At 35.2% G+C, this 23,406-nt stretch overlaps 3 protein-coding genes across 7 annotated transcripts; 2 read left to right on the top strand and 1 right to left on the bottom strand.

The window, feature by feature from the left end:
* Positions 1 to 2,317: 2,317 nt before the first annotated feature.
* LOC138324887 (probable proline--tRNA ligase, mitochondrial) lies at positions 2,318 to 14,762 on the bottom strand. Its single transcript, XM_069270115.1, has 14 exons — positions 14,641 to 14,762; positions 13,991 to 14,248; positions 13,569 to 13,746; positions 12,996 to 13,069; positions 12,112 to 12,192; positions 11,323 to 11,395; positions 10,662 to 10,769; positions 9,835 to 9,928; positions 9,621 to 9,652; positions 9,293 to 9,354; positions 8,144 to 8,223; positions 5,009 to 5,144; positions 4,419 to 4,586; positions 2,318 to 2,467 (listed from the first exon to the last, which is right to left on the bottom strand). Exons 2-14 carry the CDS (start codon positions 14,234 to 14,236, stop codon positions 2,357 to 2,359), a joined length of 1,443 nt encoding a protein of 480 aa, XP_069126216.1. The 5' UTR covers positions 14,237 to 14,248; positions 14,641 to 14,762; the 3' UTR covers positions 2,318 to 2,356.
* LOC138324891 (zinc finger protein 718-like) lies at positions 14,760 to 20,078 on the top strand. 5 transcript variants are annotated; one of them, XM_069270118.1, is made up of 3 exons: positions 14,770 to 14,914; positions 17,717 to 18,646; positions 19,852 to 20,078. In XM_069270118.1, the coding sequence occupies exons 1-3, from the start codon at positions 14,902 to 14,904 to the stop codon at positions 20,076 to 20,078; spliced, it is 1,170 nt and encodes a 389-aa protein (XP_069126219.1). In that variant the 5' UTR covers positions 14,770 to 14,901. The 5 variants fall into 5 exon arrangements, 3 of the variants coding, with proteins under 3 accessions (XP_069126219.1, XP_069126218.1, XP_069126221.1); XM_069270117.1 differs by having other exon boundaries at positions 19,849 to 20,078; XM_069270120.1 differs by lacking the exon at positions 14,770 to 14,914 and adding an exon at positions 15,048 to 15,323 and having other exon boundaries at positions 19,849 to 20,078.
* Positions 20,079 to 20,109: 31 nt separating this feature from the next.
* Positions 20,110 to 23,406, top strand: LOC138324890 (NADH-cytochrome b5 reductase-like). Its single transcript, XM_069270116.1, is given in 7 exon segments — positions 20,110 to 20,605; positions 20,607 to 20,939; positions 21,424 to 21,575; positions 21,702 to 21,789; positions 22,078 to 22,182; positions 22,515 to 22,718; positions 23,166 to 23,406. Coding segments are annotated over 7 exon segments (1,290 nt in total). The 5' UTR covers positions 20,110 to 20,404; the 3' UTR covers positions 23,373 to 23,406.

The raw sequence follows: 23,406 nt of genomic DNA, 5'->3' as shown, positions 1-23,406 counted from the left end.
GTTCAGTTATTAGGCCTACTTTGACACAACCTGTCCTGGAGAAGATTGAGTTCGACTAATTTATCCACAGGCGTTTGACTCTATAGACATTTTTGATATGTAACAGTGTGTCACAGTATAACAAATATATAGAGAGAAAAATGGCTGTCGTGTTAAACTCCTGTGCTTTAACAAAGCCTTCCCTCCTCCTGCAGAAGACCAAGTTCTAGGTCTATCCCAGCTAATTTGACAGCTTGTCCTTCCTACAGATCACCCATTTATCGCGACTAAATTTACCAACCTGCCCCTCCTGCAAAGAGCCCGATTCCCTTCCTCCTGCAGAAGATATCATCTAGATTACAATTTCCATCCTTTGAATATAATGTCTTCCTTTCTCTGATGCAACGAAGATTTGGCACTATCTAATTAATACCTCTTTGTGTTATCAGATCGTTTGTGACAACACGTGCCACATTATCTCATCCCTGAAACTGTTAGGTAAAAAGTTAGGGAAGAGATAATCGCAATTAATAGATATTTTTTTACACATCTACCTAACCCATTACATGGTTTCTACATGTACTTCATCATATCTTTGCTCTAATTACACTATTATCTTTTCTCGGTTATAAGATATCTACTTAGGCATACAGACTTTTAATCACTCAATTACGTTGGAATAAACCTCTCATAGACTTTACATGTATGTCAGTCAGATTGTTCATCACGGTGCCTAAATGAAACTGTGAAGATGCCATAATTCCAGTTACAAACCTAGAATAGCTGTGAATCCCAAAAAGATTCTCACAGACATGTCAACTTTAGGTGACCAAAAAGAGGTAGATTTTTGACTCAAAAGCGGTAGCATTTCATGCGGCATTTTTCGCAGCGTATCAGAGATATATAAATATCAAAAGTATGCAAAATAATTACAAAACAAGAGGCCCAAGGGCCTAAAAAACGGTCATCTGATTACCTTGGCAATAATCATATAGGAAATTAATTAGATATCATGTAATGGTAGCCATCTTCGATTTGGTATCAACCAGAGATGTAACAACACTTTGTCAGGACCATGTCAGGATCATTTCATGCAAGTTTCAGCCAAATCGCACCGGCAGATCTTGAGAAGAAGTTCAAAATGTGTTTTCAAGATGGCGGCTGTGGCGGTCATCTTGGATTTCAGATCAACCCGAAAAATAAGAACACTTTGTCAGGACCATGTCAGGATCATTTCATGCAAGTTTCGGTCAAATCGCAACGGTAGAACTTGAGAAGAAGTTCAAAATGTGTTTTCAAGATGGCGGCTGTTCGGCCATCTTGGATTTTCGGATCAACCCGAAAAATAACAACACTTTTCGGGGACCATGTCAGGATCATTTCATGCAAGTTTCAGTCAAATCACATCAGTAGAACTTGAGAAAAAGTTAAAAATGTGTTTTCAAGATGACGGCTGTGGCGGCCAACTTGGATTTCGGATCGACCCGAAAAATAAGAACACTTTGTCGGGACCATCTCTGGATCATTTCAGGTAAGTTTCAGCTCAATCCCACTGGTCAAACTTGAGAAGAAGATTGAAATGTGAAAAGTTTACGGACGGCGGACGGTGCACGACGACGGACGAAGCATGACCCTTCGGGTCATCCCTGACCCTTCGGGTCAGATGACCTAAAAAGATATTTTGTTAACAAATTATGTTTTTACTTTGATTATCACAATAGGCCTTGGTGGCTCATTTTGCATTTTTTTTAAATGTTAATTAAGGCTTACATTACATTTAGAAGATGAATAATACCAATAAATATATTGTATACTTTAAATTTATTTCAATGCTATCTATCACCTTTTTAAAATACAGTTTTGCCGACTTATTTTTTTCACTTTTTTTTGTTTTACATACTGGACTCATTTTCTTTTGATTTATGCAAGAAGAAATACAAATATTTGTTTCTAAAATTTACACCAATACTCTATAGAAATAATCCCTTGAAAAAAAATGTTGTTTTTAAAAAAAATAAAATCCTGAAATTTTATACAGTAGGGTCCTCGAATCCAGCTCCTCTATCTCAACAAGAGTGTAAGATTTTCACTGTACTACAGACACAAGGCTTGCATCAAAACTGATGTTGTTGTCAAAAATGGGGTCAAAGATATTAATGATGTGACTTAATTTTCTAATAGTCTAAAAAACCGTTGTTATCGACAGGCAGTCGTTATATACAGGCAGTCGTTATATACAGGCAGTCGTTAGAGCAGGTTTGACTGTATATTTCTCCATAGCAACTGGGAGAAACTAATAATGGCTTTAAAGTGTTTAGTCACAATAACAAGAAAGATGTTACCTCATATTTTATTACATTTTAATGCACACATAAAATCATACTGTCTCTATTAGCATTGAAAGGTTCTGGATCTGTTCTCGAGTCATAAACCTCGACTCATTGTTACAGGTATCTATCACTTCAAACTCTGGTTGGTCCTGTAGAGCCTGGAAAATATATTACAAAATTCAACTTCAATGCATAATAACATTTGAATCAAACTATTTTTCTGCTTTAACTGATTCATCCCTGAAAACAATTTTAGGCTGTTCAATATTGAAGACAAGACCAGTCCATTATGACATTTTAGGGATGATTGAGTAAATACTTTATCCCAGACATTTAAAAAAAAACATTTGTACATTTATATCATACATGTCTCTCAAAAGACAAGCAAATTATAACATCTAGTTCTACAGCAGAATATTTCTCACCCTCCCTGTATAATTAATCCTAATACTGCTGCTATGCTTATTCTAAAATAAGCCCCTCTCCTTATTTTATAAAGCTACATTTTATAAACTACATTAGTTATTCTAAAATAAGCCCCTCTTCTTATTTTATAAAGCTACATTAGTTATACTCAAATAAGCCAATCTCCTTATTCATATAAAGCAACATTAGATATACTAAAAATAGTCCCCTATACTCATTTTATGAAGCTGCATTAGTTATATTAAAATAAGCTCCCTCTACTTATTTTATATAAAGCGACATTAGTTATATTAAAAATAAGCCTCCTCTACTTTTTTATAAACCTACATTAGTTATACTAAAGTAAGCCTCACTCTACTTATTTTATAAAACTACATTAGTTATACTCAGATAAGCCCCCTCTACATATTTCATAAAACTACATTAGTTAACAAAAAAAAGCTTCTCTCCATATCTTTTATTGAAGTACACTATAAAACTACTTCCCAGGTTTACATAATTTACATGTGCTCCGTTATCATGATACCCTCATAACCTTAACAAATTGAAAATATTTTCCTTAAATAAATCCATCTTACATTGTAAAACTGCATTAGTTATCCTAAAATCAGCTTCTCTTCTTTATTTGTAAAACTGTGTTAGTTATCATATCCTGGTGTAAATGGTCATTATTAGTACCATATCTTAACTACCCATTAAGCAGTAAGAATTATATTGTCCATGATATTTAAAACAATCGAGTTACATTGTACTTAAACTTAATTTTGTGTTTTCTTACCCAATGACTTCATTCCTTGATATACAAAAACGGTCATCTGAGTAATGGCACAATACAAAGTAGTCGTTAAAAGATTTTAGCCAATTTGAACCCTGTGACCTTGAATGAAGGTCAAAGTCATTCATTTGAACAAACCTGTAGCCCCTATCCCAGCATGTTACAGACCAAATATGAGTTCCCTGGGCCTTTTGGTTCTTGAGAAGAAGTCGTTTAAAGACTTGACCTTTTTGACCCCAGTGTCCTTGAATGAAGATCAAGGTCATTCATTTGAACAAACTTGGTAGCCCTTCATTCCAGCATGCCACAGGCCCAATATCAGGTCTCTCGGCCTCTTTGTTATTCACCAGAAGTTGTTAAAAGATTTTAGCCTATTTGACCCCCGTGACCTTGAATGAAGGTCAAGGTCATTTATTTAAACAAGCTTGGTAGCCCTTCACCCAGCATGTGCAGGTCCAATATGATTACCCTGGGCCTTTTGGTTCTTGAGAAGAAGTCGTTTAAAGACTTTAGCCTTTTTAATCCCTGTGACCTAGAATGAAATTTAAGGTCATTTATTTGAACGAACATGGTAGCCCTTCATCTCAGCATGCTACAGGCCAAATATCAGTACCCTGGGCCTTTTGGTTATTGAGAAAATGTCGTGTGAATGAAAAGTTTATGCACTGCACAAGGCACACGTTGTACGACGGATGGCGCACGGTGCACAGCGCACAGCGACGGACGGTGCATGACGACGGACCCTTCGGGTCAGATGACCTAAAAATGAATCTTTGAATTTTGAATCTTTTTCAAGGTAATTCATTTCCAAGATTTCTTATCACTCAGAAAATAAAGAAAATTTAATTATGGGTTAAAATATTTTGTCTACAGTCAACAAGCATTCAAAATTCTACAGAAGGTCATACCTTGTCTTTGATGGTTATGACATAGGGATAGCCAATAGCTTTGGCCTCAAACAATCTGAAAGTCACTTGTTTGTCGCGATCGTCTATAACTACTTCTCCTGACAGTCGAGGATTCGTGTTTAAATCATCACTGATTGATTCTGCTATGGACAGGCACTCTTTCTTGGACTGAAATTTGAAAATTTTTAACAGTAAATGAACTTCAGCACGAATATAACAGAGTGACAGTATTTGTAACTTTGCTAGCCATGGGTATTTAGTACGATTCTCTCCAAAGTATTGTACTGAATACCATTGGCTAGCGAAGTTGCATTCTTTGATTCTAGTGTAAATGAACTGTAATTAGGTTATTTCAAACTTTCAAATTAAGAAAAATGCAAAATATTACTGAATGGAAAACAATGTAACAGGAGGAACATGGTTTACATAACTGTTTGCCCCCCAACTCTCTCATTTCATGGCAGAAGCATTAAAATCTTACTTAAAAATCAATTATGAAAGTGATTATTTTCTTCAACGATCCTGCCGTTTACACATTACAATGACAAAACACTTCCAATCATTTCCTTCGTTCCCTCGTGAGTACTTACTTCTAGTGGTATAATACAGAACTGGTACGGCGCTATGATCTGAGGCCAAACAATTTTTTTCTCCGAAGACAGGACTTCTACACATGCCTGCATTATTCTCGACACACCGAGTCCATAGCAGCCCATCTGATAGAACCTGAAAGGAAACATCGTAAACATTCAACATTCTGTCTATTCTAATTTTCTATATAAGTCTACCTTAAATTTATTAGGCAAGAATCTTTTATACCTATTCCGTCTTTGCATATTACAGAGTTAGCTCCCTTGCGGGTAGGTATCGATTGATTTGTCATTATTTTGTGAGCTCAATTCAGGTCGTTTTCTCCAAAAAGTATGACGTTATGCTCACAAACGCATGATGTAACAATCAATACCTAACTGCAAGGGCAGATAACTCTGTAATATGCAAATGCAAAATTGGTTGAAATATGACATCACATGATATCCAAGTTATAATCATATAAGGTTATTAGTAGAATCTCATATTTGGTTTGGACAACTGAGTTGTTTTTGCTCCTCACTTCATCAGCGATGAGATGTCAAGAAACACTTTGCACAGACAACCCTCAAAGAGATTGGAACAAAATGTCAGTAAACACTGATGACACTATCAAAAGCAATGAGAAATTGGCAAGAATTATTTAGGATTATGGACCATGAATCACAATTTATTCTAACCAATTGATGAGGTTGAATGTGCTGAACATCAGAGTCATTTTCTTTGATAATTTTTGCACATATTATATATTTATTTCAAGGAACCTTCGAGGAGATAAATTGATTACACAGTTTGTAAGTGACCTAATACTAAAACATATTGAGTCTAAAAGAAACAATAATTTTAAACATGTAGCAGGGTTCTGAATTCAAATCCCATTTTGGGCAGTTGACTTATAGAATCTTTCCCTACCTAGAGGGTGTGACAACGAAATCACAACACGGGGGGTAGTTCAGGAATACCCCAAGGGTTGTGATTTTTTTGTCACTCACTCACAGCTAGGGAATGATTCTTTTTCTCCCATATACAAAAGACAAGAGGCCCAGAGGGCCTGTATCGCTCACCTGGTTTGTAATGCCAAGTAATGTTCTGAATACAGGTTCATTGTTTCTTTTCTGAAGGAATTTTAATATTAACCTCTAAGTCCCGTATTGGGCCCCACCCCTCCTGCCCCCAGGGGGTCAGAGCCAAAGTTCAGTTCTCCTTCCCACAAGGATGTTTATGGCCAAATTTGGTCACAATCCAAGCAAAACTCTAGGACAAGTAGCGATTTATAGGATTTACCTCTATTTCCCCTATTGGACCCCATCCGTCCTGCCCCCAGGGGGCCAGAGCCAAAATTTATACAAGTTCTGTTCCCCTTCCCCCCAAGGATGTTTGTGGCCAAATTTGGTTACAATCCATGTAGAACTCTATGACTAGTAGCAATTTAAATGATTTACTTCTAATTCCCCTATTGGGCCCCGCCCCTTCTGCCCCCGGGGGACCAGAGCCAAAATTTATACAAGTTCTGTTCCCCTTCCCCCAAGGATGTTTATGGCCAAATTTGGTTACATTCCATTCAGAACTCTATGACCAGTAGCGATTTGAAGGATTTACCTCTATTTCCCCTATTGGGCCCCGCCCCTCCTGCCCCTGGGGGATCAGAGCCAAAATTTATACAAGTTCTGTTCCCCTTCCCCCAAGGATGTTTATGGCTAATTTTGGTTACAATCCATGCAGAACTCTAGGACAAGTAGCGATTTAAAGAATTTACCTCTATTTCCCCTATTGGGCCCCGCCCCTCCTGCCTGGGGAGTCAGAGCCAAAATTTATACAAGTTCTGTTCCCCTTCCCCCAAGGATGTTTGTGGCTAATTTTGGTTACAATCCATGCAGAACTCTAGGACAAGTAGCGATTTAAAGGATTTACCTCTATTTCCCCTATTGGGCCCCGCCCCTCCTGCCCCCGGGGGGTCAGAGCCAAAATTTATACAAGTTCTGTTCCCCTCCCCCAAGGATGCTTGTGGCCAAATTTGGTTACAATCCATGCAGAACTCTATGACTAGTAGCGATTTAAAGGAAATGTTGAAGGACGGGACGGACGACGGACGGACGGACGACGGACGCCGCGCCATGACATAAGCTCACTGGCCCTTCAGCCAGGTGAGCTAAAAAAGAAGAGTTAATAGTCTAAATAGAATCATTTTCACCGTGACATGAACATGGTTCTGTCGTCTGCGCTTCAATATTGATGATGTCATCGATGATGCACGCCGCGGTCACCTTGCATGAAATCATGACATCACTTAATTTTCTTCAGGTTAAAAAGTTTAGTAAGTTCAATCTGTCATACCCTAGGAGTTGACCAAGAAATCTTTCACTGCTAAAATTTGTGACAAATCAGTGAATGGTGGGAGAAAGGTAGATCATAGATCAGTGGGGTTTTTCATTGGATACTTTAGCTTTCTTCTACCTCCTAAACCTGGCACATCCTTAAATATTCCTGGCTGTTAGACTTTAAATCAAAGTAAATAGTCGGGCAAAGAAAACCAGTCTAAATGCATTCATTGGCCTTCCAAAAGTCCTTACATATCAAAACAACGGTCAAGTTCTGCTTACGTTGTCTAGATTTGACCACTGAAAATATCGTAAAGCTCCATGTAAATTTAGCACAATTTTAAAAATTACCCTTTGAAAGCGAGGTTGCGTGGAAATGTCAACATGGACATAGCCAGTCGGGAGGACACATATAAATTAACTTCTTCGGATGCAGAGCGATTTTGAAATTTTATCTTTCTTTTTCATAAGATATTATACTAGATATATACAGTGTAAACACCATTTTTAGCCACTTTACCTCCCTTTGTCCGAGTATTCACTTTAAACAAACCAGAGACTAGTTATTATAAAGTGGCGGAGATGAGTGTCCAGCTGGATATCTATGGAATTACAATTCAGAGGGACAGCAATATAAAATTAGCAGGTGATCATTCTATCACAAGGAGACACAACACCAACTTACTGTATGAAAGAACACATGCTCTGCTCACCATATGTCAAATACAAGGGACACTACCAGTAGCATAAAGAGTGCTTTGCATTCATTTGTAATGTAAATGGGTAGATCTAAGTGTTTAGCATGGTCAGACTACATACCCATTTTTGGCTTGTCTGTCTTTACATTTCGCATCAAAATGTTTGGAATATTTTGTTCCCAGCAGAAATGAATGGCCAACCTACAAATGGAGAAGTAGAAATGAACAGTTGAATCTTGTTTGATACCTGAACTCTTAAACCTTCAACATTCTCTTTTCAATTACGGTATACCGACATTTTTTTTGGACAATCAAATTTTTTTGTATTTTTCGAGCAATAAAAATCCTGCAAAATAAACTGCTGCAAAAAAAATTCAACTACTTAGTATAACTGTTAATCGCAAAATTCAAGAAAACGCTAAAAGTATTGATATTAAGCTCGACTTCTTCCAACTCAAATGGATATACAAATGTATACATACATATACAAATGTAAAGTACATGTATGTCAAACCTGGTATAAAGGATACCTCTTTATAAAGGTCATCTGTCTATAAAGAAAAGACTAATCAAATCCATTTGGTTTAATTTACTGTATAATTGTCCTCTGTATAAAGGACACCTGTATATAAAGAACAGACTCATCAACCCCATTTGGTGCAATTTACTATATAATTGTCCTCTGTATAAAGGACACCTGTCCTCTATAAAGGTGTCTAGGGACATTTATACTATGTCCCTTTGGTATTCTTTATAGACAGGTTTGACTGTTTATACAAAATATAGGTTATAAGATGACATACATATATTGTACGGTAAAACACAGTTATAACAAACCTCAGAGACCAACAAAATCATTTTGTTATAAGCATAATTCGTTATACATATATTACAGATATCTTAATGGAACTCTAACAGGAACAAAAATTACTAAATTATAACCATGAATTTGTTTTAAGAATGTCCGTTATAAACATGTTTTATTGTACACTTACCGTATTCAACCCAATAAGCGCCCATGTCCCTAAAAGCGCCCCTCCCTTTTTTGAGACCTCAATTTTAATTTCACAGGCATAAATAAAGACCAAAACTACATAAAACGGTATAGATTTGCAATAATTTTTAATTATTAGCACCTTTTCATTTTTATCATTTTTTAAGCGCCCTTGGCGCTTATTGGGTCGAATACGATACTCTTTTTTATTTTGAGCTAGGTAATACCATATTTCTCTATGTTGATATGAAGGATGTTGATATCGTGGTAATTTACCTCTATTGACGGTGAAATGGACAGCCCACAGGATTTGTCTGTACAATGTTTGTTCTGCGCCTCTAAATAGTCAAACAAAACAATAATTACACAATTCAACAAAATCTCATCTGTGTAAAGTAACCCAGTGTACTATGAAACAAGCAAATTCAAGAATATTGTGTCATCTGCTTACAGTTAAATATTAATGGGTTTTTGATGTAACAAAGCTATTCAAACATCTAGCTTTTATGCTTTTTCATAAAAACAGTACAAAATGAAAGCTAAAGTTAAAGGAAGGGCTGTTGCTCTTTAGAATTTCTATAAAAGTACATGAAATTGATTTTACCTTCTGTTTCAGCATTAGCAGCAAATCCACACCTAAAACATTGAAAGGTGATGCTATAAAAATGACACATTTAACAACAAGTTCATGTTTCAGTTATGCAGACATTTCCATTGTCAATGTATGAAACAATTTCAAAAATACTAAGAAAAGTTATTTTAAGAAACAAAAGAGAAACTTCAGCCACTGTTACAAGCAGAAGAGGAGAAAAACCAACTTTTTGCAGACATGAATAGTGTCCTCCCCGATGTCCGCCTGTAATTGGAACTCGTGGGACAGGCTTCCTCCAATGTTACCTGTGGTACCAATTACTGGAAGAACAATTACGTAGTATTCCATGATAATTACAATTAACATATATATTTCAGCAGATTGTAGCGCTAGCCCTGGTCAATACTAGCTGCAATATACATGTACCTCTCGGCTAGAGAGAACTTATCTTTAGCTCGATCAGTTAAGTGTCAGACGAGTAACCCAGAGATTGATCCCTAACGGAGGCAATGATTATGTTTAAATAAAATCCTGCATTATTACAAGTATGTACAAAGTACATTGTTGTGCCCAACCATGGTTTAGCACTTTTCACACATAAATATAATTGTGATGATTACATTTTCTGAATGTATATGGCAATTACTACAAAGGAGCTAATTAATTACTGTGCTAATCTGTTCAAATTCACTTTAGCACCGAATTTCGACTGTGTCAAATAAGTTAATTTCATACTGGTAGTGCCATCTTGTATTTTATGTTTAACATACACAAAAATATTCATGAACATCATATGGCCAAATTGTAAGGACTAACTGACCTAATATCAGAAATATGTATGTATATTTTATCTATACAAGAATATGGACTGTTTGTTTAAGTTGTTTAAGTTACATGTAAAGTATCATAGCTATTTAATTAGTCCATCTCATTTTGAAAAGAGCTGCCATATAGGACTTGATAGACAGCTAGGTAGATTTTTTTTTCTTATTTTTAATTTTTTTCTTAACTTTTTGGTTCATGCAAACTTTCAATGAGTAATATAAACAGTACCTTGATGGTAGTCGAGTCCTAGTCGTCCCAGTATCCTAGAATACGCTTGACATACAGAGTTGTATGTTTCTGTCGCATCCTCCAACGTAGCATCAAACGTGTACAAATCTGGTAACAAAGAACACACCATAATGAGGTAAAAACGGTATAAAGCTAGTATATAAATAATCCAAAATAAAATGCCAAAATAAACTCAAAGTAAAATCAAAATCATTTCTATGGAATATCGATTCAGCCACTATAGGGCCTTCTTCAGTCCAAAAATTTTGAAAGACAGCTAGGTAGAAACAAATCCTTATGATTGTTTCTCTAGGTCACACTACATTTACTGGTTCATTAAGTACTTAGCTCAGAAGCAATACCAAATACCATCGTTATAAATATTTAACTACAAACACTTTTAACACATTTTTTCTGTGGTAAATTTAAGTCTTTGTTTTCCCCATGTCAAAGGGCAGCTAATTTCCTTTGATTAATTTTCAAGAAACCATTAAAGCATCAGTACGTCTAGTTAAATTTTATTTTTACTATTTTGTAGAATGAGTGGTATTTATCACTTAATAAATTAATAATAAAATGTAAATTTGATGATTAAAGCATCAGTACGTCTAGTTTAATTTAAATATTTAATCATTACAAATGAAAGAAAAATACATCTTACCTTTCATATCAAACTCTCTCCCACGCAGAAAGCCATATTTTGGAGAATTTTCATCTCGAAACTTTTTAGTTATCTGAAAAGAATATTGATTTACAACAGAATGAAGACTAATTATGAAATATTTATACTTATAAGTTTGTTAATAAGATTTTCTAAGCAGAATTCTAATTCTAGGTTATCTCCCCCTAGTTTGACATTTGGAATCATGCAGACATGTCACATATGAGAAAAAAAAAAGTTTTCAAATTTTAGCAATGATTATAATATTCTAGAGACTGGTGGTGAGTCTATATCAGCCGTGATACTATTCTGGCCACTGATTACTAAGAAAAGAATTTATATAAGCTTAAAGCTTGTTTTCCAATTCCTAAATATTCTATGTTTTGTTTGTATATATTTCATCTTTGCAGAGTTAGCTCCCTTGTGAATAGGTATCCATGTCACTGTGATGTCATTATTTTGTAAGCGCAATTTACGTCGTTTTCTCTGAAAAGTATGACGTTACACTCATAAACACATGACGTCACATTCAATACCTACACACAAGGGCAGATAAATCTGTAATATGCAAATACAGAATATATCAATATATGAATAAATACTGTTTAAACTAAGCTTAGATGTACAGTTAACAACTAAGGGAAGTAACTCTTGTAAATCATACGACTCTGATGAACATTTCATCTGCATAGATTGTACACATTAAACAGTGGTCAGTGTAAAGTCCTTGTGGTATTTGAGGTTGTTGAAGTTGTGGGATGTGATTGGACCATTACACACAAGACTAACCTGGTACATTTTGATGGGTAAACGTTTGTATGATAACATTGGACCGGAGGCGAGGATGTTGGTGATCACTTCTTCATGAGTCTGAAAATAAACCAAATGTCACATGAAAGTTAATCCAATAAGCCTGATAAAGTAACTGTGTGTGATGTCTCTACAACAATTACCATACGTATGTTTTGTATATTTAGAACCCACGAATAGTAAGTTTCATATACAACGTTTGATTCGTTTTCGTTTTATTAGTTTAACGTCCTATAACAGCCAGGGTCATGTAAGGACGTGCCAGGTTTGTTGGTGGAGGAAAGCCGGAGTACCTGGAGAAAAACCACCGACCAGCAATCAGTACCTGGCAACTGCCCCACATGGGATTCAAACCCGCATCCCAGAGGTGGAGGGCTTGTGGTCATATGTTGAGACATATTAACCACTCGGCGACTGCGGCCCCAACGTTTGATCTGATACACAAATTTGTGTTTAGCATGATGAAATGTCATTAATTATTTACAGGCACCAATAGTGTCTATTGATACTGTGCTACCAGAGTAGCTTACTTTGTCCATGCTAAAATTAAAATCTACTGCCAATTCCTCTATTTGTTGAAAATGCAAGACTGAGGTCTACAGTATGATCTTTCATATTTTGATCTTGCATTTATGTTGCTTTTAAAATAAATTCATTATCAAATTTAGAATCAATTATTGTATAAACAGTGTATATGTATTTTATTCCGCAAAACTAATGAAAAAACTCTAAAATTCTAAAACATTTCTGCTCGGATAATGAACTTTCTGGAATTGGAGAGCTGTTAACTTGTGTTTATAGGTTCAAAGTATACCACCTCAATCAACATTACTAAAAAAAATAAGTGAGTGTATAAAACTTACTGGTCCTAAACAAAAGTCTGTCTTTTTTCTATCTGTTAAACGGAAAAGTTCATGTCCTATGTTATCCCAACGTCCTACAAATAAAAATAAATGTAGTGATATATATATTATGAAATATTATGATACAATAACATACACAGGGACCTGGCACAATTTTTTCAACTAACAGTATACATATCTATATTAGATACTATAATATATATATGTATACTGTTGGTTAAAAATTTTCATGCCAGGTCCCTGTGATAACATATAGCCATTATTGTCATGAGGATTTAAATTTTAAAATAAGAACTATCATCTTGGAGGCCAACTTATACAATGTCCTCCAACCCCCTCATAACTCTGAAAATGGTGGAAGTATCTTGTTTCAATTTAGATCATGCACAATTCTTCACTTTATAAGAATTATAAATTGCCACTAAATTTCATTGAAATGCCTCAAATAGTTTTGAAGTTATAGTCGGTCAATTGTTTTGCAACAAAGGGGAATAACTCTAAAAAGTCTTCTTTTCTCTGAAAGTCTGATTACAGATGTTATAGATGGAATATTAAGAACGGTTATATATTCACCAGTTTTCTTCCACAATTTGGCCGGAGCAAGCGTGGTCATTGCCATTTTCTGACATCCAATACTTTCCAGCTCTTGGTCAATGATTTTTATTAGTTTATCTTGAACTCTTTGACCTAAAGGCAGAAGGTTGTAGCCTCCAAAGTAGCACTGCTGTACAATACTGGCATATAGAAAAAGCTGAAAATAGAGTTACAAAAAGTCTCATTTACATCCTTAACATAGGTAAGGACATAAAAGTACATGTAAGTAAATTATCACATAAAATTTGTTTTCGATACAAAGCTATTTTTTCAAAGCTTTTAACAATATAAGAAACATAAAAGAATATTTTATTATTACAAAATGTTGTTTTTTTCTTCTAAATAATCCTCAAGTAAATGAATGAACAAGTATTAAAAGGAAGGTTTGTATTATATATTACCTTGTGGCTCTTACAAACTAATTTGCTACTTTCTGGGTACACATTTCCGAGGTTCTGGTACATTTTGCTGACATATTTCCTCCCGGAGTATCCTTCGGGGGAGCTGTTATTAGTTTGTCTTGTATTGAGTGACCTTGACATGTTACATTGTGCTAAACAAACCGCTGGTGTCTGACAGAGTTTTAAGAATGTTTGGCTTGAACATGCCACTAACGACATCTGTCTTGTTTTTCCAGACAACATCATAGAATTTTTTATCTGAAATAATAAGGAACATGTGTAGTAATATTTTTCTTTATACTTTAAAATATTTAAACATCTACCACCACTCCTCTAATTAATAATTGAAATGGTATGCCAACATATGAAAACATTTAGTTTAAAAACTTTGGTATGTAAAGATGGCATTAAAATATATCATATGAATGTAGGGAATATTCAGCTGATTTTTTATTTTACAATTGCTGCAGTCATTGCAATCACTGTATCTGTTTTACTGCAGTGTTTATTATGCTCTCTCTGTATCAATGTAAATACCACTGAAAACAGCTTACATTTATGATAAAATAATGATTTCCTTGATAAATAAGGAGAAACTAATTAGTATACAACTATGTGTTGCACAAAACGTGTGTCACGGACTTACCTACCTTGTTAATAGTTGTTTGTCTGGTGCCGGGTTGTGAGAAACAGGAAGTTCGAGTCTTTTATTAGAACAATCTATAATCTTGATCATTGGTGTGTTTGTAAGGAAAGTCTTGTATATATCATATAGCGTTAAGGTGACACTGATGTTGGGACGACATCCTCGGAGTCCTTCTCACAGTCTCAGCTTCTGTGTTATTGATGTTGTTGCTGCTAATGCGCTAGCCTCATTTGCTTTTCATTTTCAACATTAACCGAAACATTCAATGGAAGCTAATGGTAAGTAATGTGTCTATTTATCAGTTCTAGAATGTACGTATTGCGAGCTTCGCCAGACAGTCAGCTGGTCAGAGACGGTTGCAGGGCCGTTTTCGATTATACGGTCTGTCTGGTTGGACCTAGTTGTTCGTTTATGAATTAAGACAGATCTTTGGCGATTTTATATTGTTTTCATACGAGCTCTGACAAAGGCCTTATAGGCCTGTATTAAAAACTGCAGGTCCGTCAAGATTTATGCCTGAAATAATGACTTTAAGAAAAGATCGAACCGGTTGTTCCGAATTAACGTAAACGGCCCTGCAGGTCTGTATGATTAAAGATAGGTAGGCCAACATATACTGCCATTGCCACTGGTCCGGACAAGGAAATCCATACGTTGTTATTACAGACTGATGACACCAACTTTGAAGTAAGTATCACTGAGTGATGATCTTCGTTTCTCAAACACTAAACTACTCTCTGACTGTCCAATGACACAGCTGTATCTCTTGGCTGACTCTCAACTAACTGCCAACTAACTGCTCGGCAAAACTCCAAAGAACTCCAAAGAACTACAGCTATACCTCTCGGCTAACTCCCAACTAACTGCTCGGCAAACCTCCAAAGAACTCCAAAGAACTACAGCTATACCCCTCGGCTAACTCCAACCTAACTCCCCAACTCCAAGTGTCCCCTTCCCTTTTACCGACTCTAATTTACATCTCTATTCTTAGACTACTATTATTAGCTTGATACTCTATTCTAAGGATACTTATTAATAAAATGCTATTCTTAACTAAACAATCTAAACTAAGGATATATATTTATAGGATGGCTATGAATACACATGCATACCTAAAATAGAATGGCCCCTGAACTCTTTGTGACCCTGGCCAAAATTAGACCTAGCACATAGATACCATAACTAAAGATAGAACAATACTGAATATGCAAATTAAAGACTGTCCCATGCACCACATCTCTATGTGCTGCTAAAGATAGGCGGTCGGAATTACCAGAGAGCAGAAGTATATAAATAACTCCAAAACTAAGACAAGGAAATCCTCTATCCATTCTTAGCTCAATGACTGACCCTTACTACAGACAGCTTATTAGTTAGGCTCTATAGATACACAATAACTGACCCCTTTATTTACATATCATCTCCACTACAGTGCCCTAATGTTCTCACCACCATTACTACATCATTAGCGCTCTCAGACTGACCACAGCCCTTTCTAGTCTACAAATGGCTCGGTTTACAGCTGTCGTTGACCATAACTGCCATCTCTATTTAACCCCTGCTGGTCTGCTGACCAATAACTACAAACTAATTGGACATGCTAATTGTTACACCAAATTAATGATCCTAGTGATCTAATCTACCTATCATAGAGACTAACAATTAAAACTACTTAAAACTACAATTATACTCAACCTTTATACACTAAAAACGCCACATTTCTTATCTGCTTATAAGTCAGAACAAAAAGAAAACGAAATATAATTGTAATCCTGCTGTACTGCGCTCATAGATAAAAAAGATGAGCTAAATTCTGCTGAAAAAAATGTTACATACAATAAATTTCATCATTCTTCTATAGCATTAATCCAACAAAGTTAGATGTACTGTATGAAACGAGGAGACACTTTTAAAGCCTTACGTATCGTATATACCTTGTGTCAAATTCGACAGTCAGCAAAATAAAGTCCGATAAAATATATAAGAAAACGCCTGATCAGCCGACTCTCATAATATGGAGTATACATAATATGAGGAGTCAATTTCATTGAACTTTATTATGCTGACTTGACAATGTAAAAGTAATGTTTGAAAAGTCTCTGGTCATGCTACAGATGTATACATGTTTATAGTCATTAATCCCTATTACTTAATCCCTATTACAATTCCTTCTCAAGGCTCTTTTTATATTGGATGTTTGATACATGTTTCTGGATAGACATCTAAAAAACGTCAGAATATGAAAGAGTCTCAAGTAGAAATTCCAATAGGATTACATATGCAGTATCTTTAACATTGACATTGATACAAAATTGTTATTAAAAAAATCCTATTAATCAAAGCAAAATAAAATCTAATAAAAGGTACATTAAATTATTTTTCTAGCAGAATTCTGAATTTTTTCCTTGACAATTGCATTTACTTTTTTGTGCATTATATATATATGTATATATAAGTACATGTACATAATTGAAAATGCATTTGCGAAGACAATAACAATAGTCAGAAAACTCGAATGAACTTTGAATGAAATTCAATGAATTTCATTTCAAAATATTTTATTGATAATACAATAAATATAAACAAAATTATAATATAGATAATAAATATAATAAAGTACAATGTACATGTATTAACAATTGGATTAGATAACAGGCAAAGCCTATACAAATCTTTTCCAAAATTCAATGAATATTGATGATGAGGCTATAGAGGATGTCAATCTTTTTCTTAAACTCAGGTAACTTTTATACTATATCAAGTAAATGAGCTAAAATCAACATGTTAGAACTATTTCGCTCAGTTGTAATGATAAAAAGTGCTGGCAGGCAGTAGCTTGGTAATGGAATATGATCATAAGATTGATTTGATCTTTATTGATCAACTAATATGGTCATCTTTGCGCAGTCATAAATATATGTTCATTTTTACTGTATAATGAATAATTATGATCGAAGTAAAAATATCAAAAGAAACAGATCAATATGATAATTTAAAGACACATATATATATACATAGATTTACCTTGGCAGCACCATCTAATTGATGTCACTACAATTTTCTTTTCATTTTTTTTTTAGAGCATAAGATGGAGTCACAAAAAGAAGTTGTAAAGGAAAAAGCCAAGGAAAAAGCAAAGGAAAAAGTCAAGGAAAAAGTAAAGGAAAAAGTCAAGGAAAAAGCAAAGGAAAAAGCCAAGGAAAAAGTAAAGGAAAAAGTAAAGGAAAAAGTAAAGGAAAAAGTCAAGGAAAAAGCAAAGGAAAAAGTCAATGAAAATGCCAAGGAAAATGCCAAGGAAAAAGTCAAGGAAAATGCCAAGGAAAAAGTCCGGAAAGTATATAACTGTAGTGAGTGTCGTTATTCCACCTTCTGTAGGAGTAACTTCAATAAACACTGCAAGATACACAATAAAGCAGATACACCAAAGACACCAGGACTCGTGTGCGACAGATGTGGAAGGAAGTATGCGACCAAATTTGGTCTGGAACTGCATATCAAAACTAAACATATAGAAATTTTTAAACATATTTGTGATGTTTGTGGTAAAGGTTTCAACCAATCTGTTCAGTACAAACTTCATCTTTCCAGCCATGTTGATGTATTGGAGAACACCTGCCCTATATGTAATGCTGAGTTTTGTGTGGAATCAAGTTTAAGAAGACATATGAGAATTTGTAAGGAAAGAGACATATCAACTGGTGAATTTTGTAAAGAGAAAGACATGTCAACCAGTGAAATTTGTAACAGGGAGAAAGACACCTCAACCAGTGAAATTTGTAAGGAGAAAGGCACATCAACTAGTGAAGATGTATCTTCTGATGGTAGACACATATGTACTGAATGCCGCTCCTCTTACGCTACTAAATGTGGATTACAAGCACATATGAAGGGCATGCATACAGGAGCTAAGTTCGAGTGTAATATGTGTGAGAAGACATTTCGCTGGAGGTCGAGTCTGAAAGCTCACCTGAAATGTGCTCATAGATATACTGCTCCACTCTCTGTTAAAAGTAAGATACCAAATTGTCTGTAATAAATCATCATCCAACCTAGAAAGAGTTAAAATCTAGAGTTATCAGTTCATTCAAATACTTATATAACTTTCCTTGTGTAAATAAGTGCAATTGCCAGTTACAAAGGTACATTGTATTCATATTTATCAAATTTTATCAGTATTTTCATTTCAATGTGTTTTTGTTGTTTTTTAAAACACCAAAGGGTACCCATGTGTGTGGTCAATAAATCAAATAATTTGTTGTGACTCTCACACTTCTTAATATTAGGCCAGTGCATACTGATTTTGTGTCTGTAAAATTCAAAAAAACAGAAATTTAATTTAGGAAAATTTGCTTTAAAAAACAGCAGGCTGTGAAAAAGTGGTCGCGAATGGCATCGCAAAGGGCTCAGCAGTTAAATTTAATTCAAGTATACAAGCTGAAAATTTGCTTAAAAACCAGAGACTGTGAAAAAGGGGTGGCAAAAAGATCACGATGGCTCAGCATTTCAGAAGCCATCCAACTCTGAGTCATGAGTTAAAATCCCTTGTGTTGGAGCAATTGCCAGGTTCTGACCACTTGTCAGTGGTTTTAGCTCTGGTTACTCCAGCTTTCTTTCACCTATAAACCTGGCATGTCCTTAAATTACTCTAGCTGGTAATAGGTCATTAAGCCATAAAAACCAAAACCTTAAAACTTCACTTTTCCTAAGCTTGGGGAAGGACTTCAAATTACTCTACACTCTAGATCTACAAGGAGACATTTAATCAATATATTTTTATTTTATGTTAAAATATTATAATGCACATAGTGAATAGAAATAGGTTTTATTGATATATACAATTAATTATAACACATTTATTGTGTTTAAACAATTGATCACAATTCATTTTGTTAATAGATAGGAATTATTGATATATTATTCTGTTTGACATTCGATTCCACCCTATAGGGGTGGATCAGGATGGACATTATATGGTAAAGTCTTATAAGTACTTTAAAATTCAGGTTATATTCAAACTGTGTGCCTTTTGGTCTGTTTGATTTTTAATTACATGAATATCTTTACATTCTTATGAGAAATATATATACGTCTAACATATTGACGTGTTAGAAAAGAAGAATGATAGATAGGATTTTTAGTTGGTGATCATGATGAGATCTTGTTTTCCGCTATATTTTGTGATCTAACGCTTCATCTTTCATTTTTTCTAAAGCAGCACAGTCCACACCATCTTCCAACAAAAGAAAGATTGACGATCTTGAAGAAGAGGAAGCAGTGAACAATCATTCAGTGTTTCCCCAACCCAACGCCCCACCCCCGGGAAATAATCAACCCCCAAGGAAGTGTCAAGTAGAGGAGGGTTTCTCTTGGTGGACTTGTGCCATGTATGGGATGCCATACGATAAATCAAAGCCGCATGCTAGACCAAACGAAGGAAACTAGGGGGAGATAACTTATAAAGAGGACAAAGGCAAGAGAAGGGAGGATAAATAAATTAAATTATGACGTGTTAATGGAAATAACAAATAATTACTGGTATTCAACAGCCATCATGTTATAGGTGAAAACCATAGAAATTCTAGACATTTTTTCGTCTCAAATTCATTTTATAGCGTTTTGACTTATTGAAAGGATGAAATAGGTTTTGAATATAAGTGTACTGGATATTTACATTTACAAAACAGAATTTATTTCCGACACCTTTTACATACACTCCACAATTCTTTGTTTGTGATGAAAACCAAAACATTTGCTTTAAAAGTGAACCCATGGCTACAGTGTTTAATTGTGATCAGGATGCTAGCATGTCAATGGATGTTAGTGCTGGTCAAGGGATTGACCAGACCAGAGGGATTCAGCAGGCTACTGAAATACCACTCATTACTGACTTTGGTAGGACAAAGGATGTTCTTAAAGACCGCTCTGCACCCTTAGAAAAGGACGTCCATGACATTAAGCTAGAGCTAGAGAAAACCCCTTTACAGTGATGTTCTTCCCCCACCCCTGGAGAAACCCCTTGACAGTGAGGTTCTTTCCTTACCCCTGGAGAAACCTCTTGATAGTGAGCTCCTTCCCCCACCCCTGGAGAAACCCCTTGACAGTGAGGTTCTTTCCTTACCCTTGGAGAAACCTCTTGATAGTGAGCTCCTTCCCCAACCCCCGGAGAAACCCCATGACAGTGACTGTTGTGGAACTGGTTGTGTGCCCTGTGTGTTTGACATCTATGAACAAGAGATGAAAATCTGGCAGAAAGAATGTGCCCGAATCCAACATAGGAAGACAAGTAGGAAGGATGATGGAGAGGTAGGTAAAATAAGGAAACTTTGAATACTGTATTGTCAGTAATCTTTGCAGGGATGATATTTTTACAGTGATCGTGAAAATATTGATAAATACCTGATTCTTAAAAACCTGAAAGCAAGATCACAAAAAATCTAAAATCGATAACTTTTGATTTTCTCGGTTTTAGGTGAAATTGCCAAAAAATTAATAGGCTATACCAAATTTGTTCAAAACATCATAGATATATTTGTATAATTATTTTGGTAACTTGATATGTAGTTCAATACACTGTACAAGTATTTAATACAATATACATTAGGACAAAGACTTTGTAAAATAAAATGTACTAGATTACCTTAATGATATAGGAAGAACCAAGACAACGTTACAAAACAATATTTATATATGTTATATTCAGAGTGTAATTAACTTTCATTAAGGATCTCTGCAGCTCCAGTTTTCCTCGATGTGAGATTTCATTTCTTATTTTGTGTCTGTGTTTCAGGATGAGAGTGTCAAGCTTCTGTCTGAAACAGATTATCATCAGTTCACCATTGCCAGTGTAAAGGAGATAACCTCCGCCACACGACAGTACCGATTTAATCTCCCTTTTGGTAGATCCCTGGGTCTCAAGCTGGGACAACACATCATTATCAGGTTGGTCTCTTTAGTTATTGTGCTTTAATGCCATATTTATCAACAATTTTGCAGGACACTTATGTGTGGTGAGTGAGAGTTTATGTTATAGTGTATAAAACCAATATACATCGTTACCTTCAACAGGGGCAATGTGAACGGGGATGTAGTCACACGGCAGTACACGCCCATCTCTGATGTCAAGGTCACAGACTATTTTGAGCTACTCATCAAGGTCAGTCCATTTACAATGTACTGTAAATAGTCAAGGTCAGTCAATTTACTGTTAATATCTATATAGTGAAGAATGTCTTATTTAAGGTCTGTTCGGTACAAAATCATGTGTCTCAATTCAGACTTGGCAATAGCTATCCCTTTTGTGTCTGATATTTCTTTATAAATTGTGCAAAATTAAGAATTTGTAAAGTTTTCCTAGCTTCACACTCTAGCTATATATGTGAAACTGGTGGTGCTATTTAAAAAGAATTTGATGATGTTGTTATTTTATGTGACTATTTTTCAGTTATATAAAGATGGAAGGATGTCCCAGTTTATTCAGACTTGGAGTCCGGGGATGAAGATAGATATGAGGGGTCCTTTTGGAGAGTTCTCCTACAAACAAAACAAGGTAAAAAAGATCATAATACATATATAAAAAAAAAAACCTGCCGTCAGTTCAATATTGAAATTCACTGAAAATTTTCAAACATAATAACCTGGGATAAATTTTTCTACATTTTACACCTAAATCAGAATCCATTCAGTTTTTGAAAAATAAACAGCTGTATGGGACCCTACCCGGTTACATCACTGACAAGTTCCTTGAATGATTTTTTCCAGAGAAACATTTCTATTCTGTATAGTGAACTTTTATTTATTTTAATTGAATAGTGACCTAATCTGATTTAATTGTGCTTGTTTATAGCGATGTTAGAATCATGTTCGTCTTTTGTTCCGCAGCATGTGAACATCTTGATGCTGGCTGCAGGCTCTGGGATAGCACCGATGGCACAAGTTATACAGGGAATACTCAATAACGAGGAGGACGACACAAGGATTCGCTTACTTTACGCCTGTCGCAGTTACAGTGACATTCTGATGAAGTCCCAGCTTGATGAGTGGGCCGAGTTCTGGAATTTCTCAGTTCTGTATGTGCTTAGTCAGGTATGTAAGTTTTCAAGGTAAAGTTCAAAGGTAAATTTTTGTAATCACTGAGAAAAAATCTTATTTTAGTTTTCGAAATATATTAGGTAAACCTCAACCCTCAGGTAAGACTTTTAAAGGGACATGAACCTAAATAAACCTTGAAAGTTTTAGTAAAATACATGTTGATGATGTGCCCGATACCTTACTTGATAATTTAGTACAATTATTATATAAATATGTCCAAAAAAAAAAATGATTAGAAAGGAAATTCCATATTTCTATGTTTTGAAGTGACCTGGTCAAGAAATATACTTTTTGACAAGATTATAAAAGTTTCTTCATGATTAATGACTAATTATCATATTAATTCACTAGATATTGTTCTGAAAAATAATACCATAAAACTTTCTTTGCTTGTTATTTTCTCGCAGTGAACTGACCTGTGACCTTTCTGTTTTGAAATAGGAGCCTTCAGGAGTGAAAGACCGATACAAGTACACGGATAAGATACACTTAGGACGATTGGACCGTGACTTACTGGTCAGTGAACTGGAAACTCTCGGTGTCAGCAACACAAGGGTTCTAATCTCAGGGACAAAGTCGTTTGACAAGGACATGCTGAAATACTGTGGCATTATTGGTTTAGCTAACTGTGATATACACAAGTTTTAAATGTACAGAAATATAAAATGTGATACAAAATGAA

Source organism: Argopecten irradians, chromosome 6 (genome assembly GCF_041381155.1).
Source record: "Argopecten irradians isolate NY chromosome 6, Ai_NY, whole genome shotgun sequence".
NCBI lineage: Eukaryota > Metazoa > Mollusca > Bivalvia > Pectinida > Pectinidae > Argopecten > Argopecten irradians.
This window is presented reverse-complemented; position numbering and strand designations above follow the sequence as displayed.

Coding starts and splice junctions, on each gene's coding strand:
- LOC138324891 (XM_069270117.1), top strand. Junction 18,647..19,848: donor TGCTCCACTCTCTGTTAAAA/GTAAGATACCAA, acceptor TTTTTTCTAAAG/CAGCACAGTCCACACCATCT.
- LOC138324887 (XM_069270115.1), bottom strand. CDS start 14,236: ATGATGTTGTCTGGAAAAACAAGACAGATGTCGTTAGTGGCATGTTCA. Junction 13,070..13,568: donor CAAATTGTGGAAGAAAACTG/GTGAATATATAA, acceptor TTTTATTTGTAG/GACGTTGGGATAACATAGGA. Junction 4,587..5,008: donor TCTGTATTATACCACTAGAA/GTAAGTACTCAC, acceptor TTCAAATTTCAG/TCCAAGAAAGAGTGCCTGTC.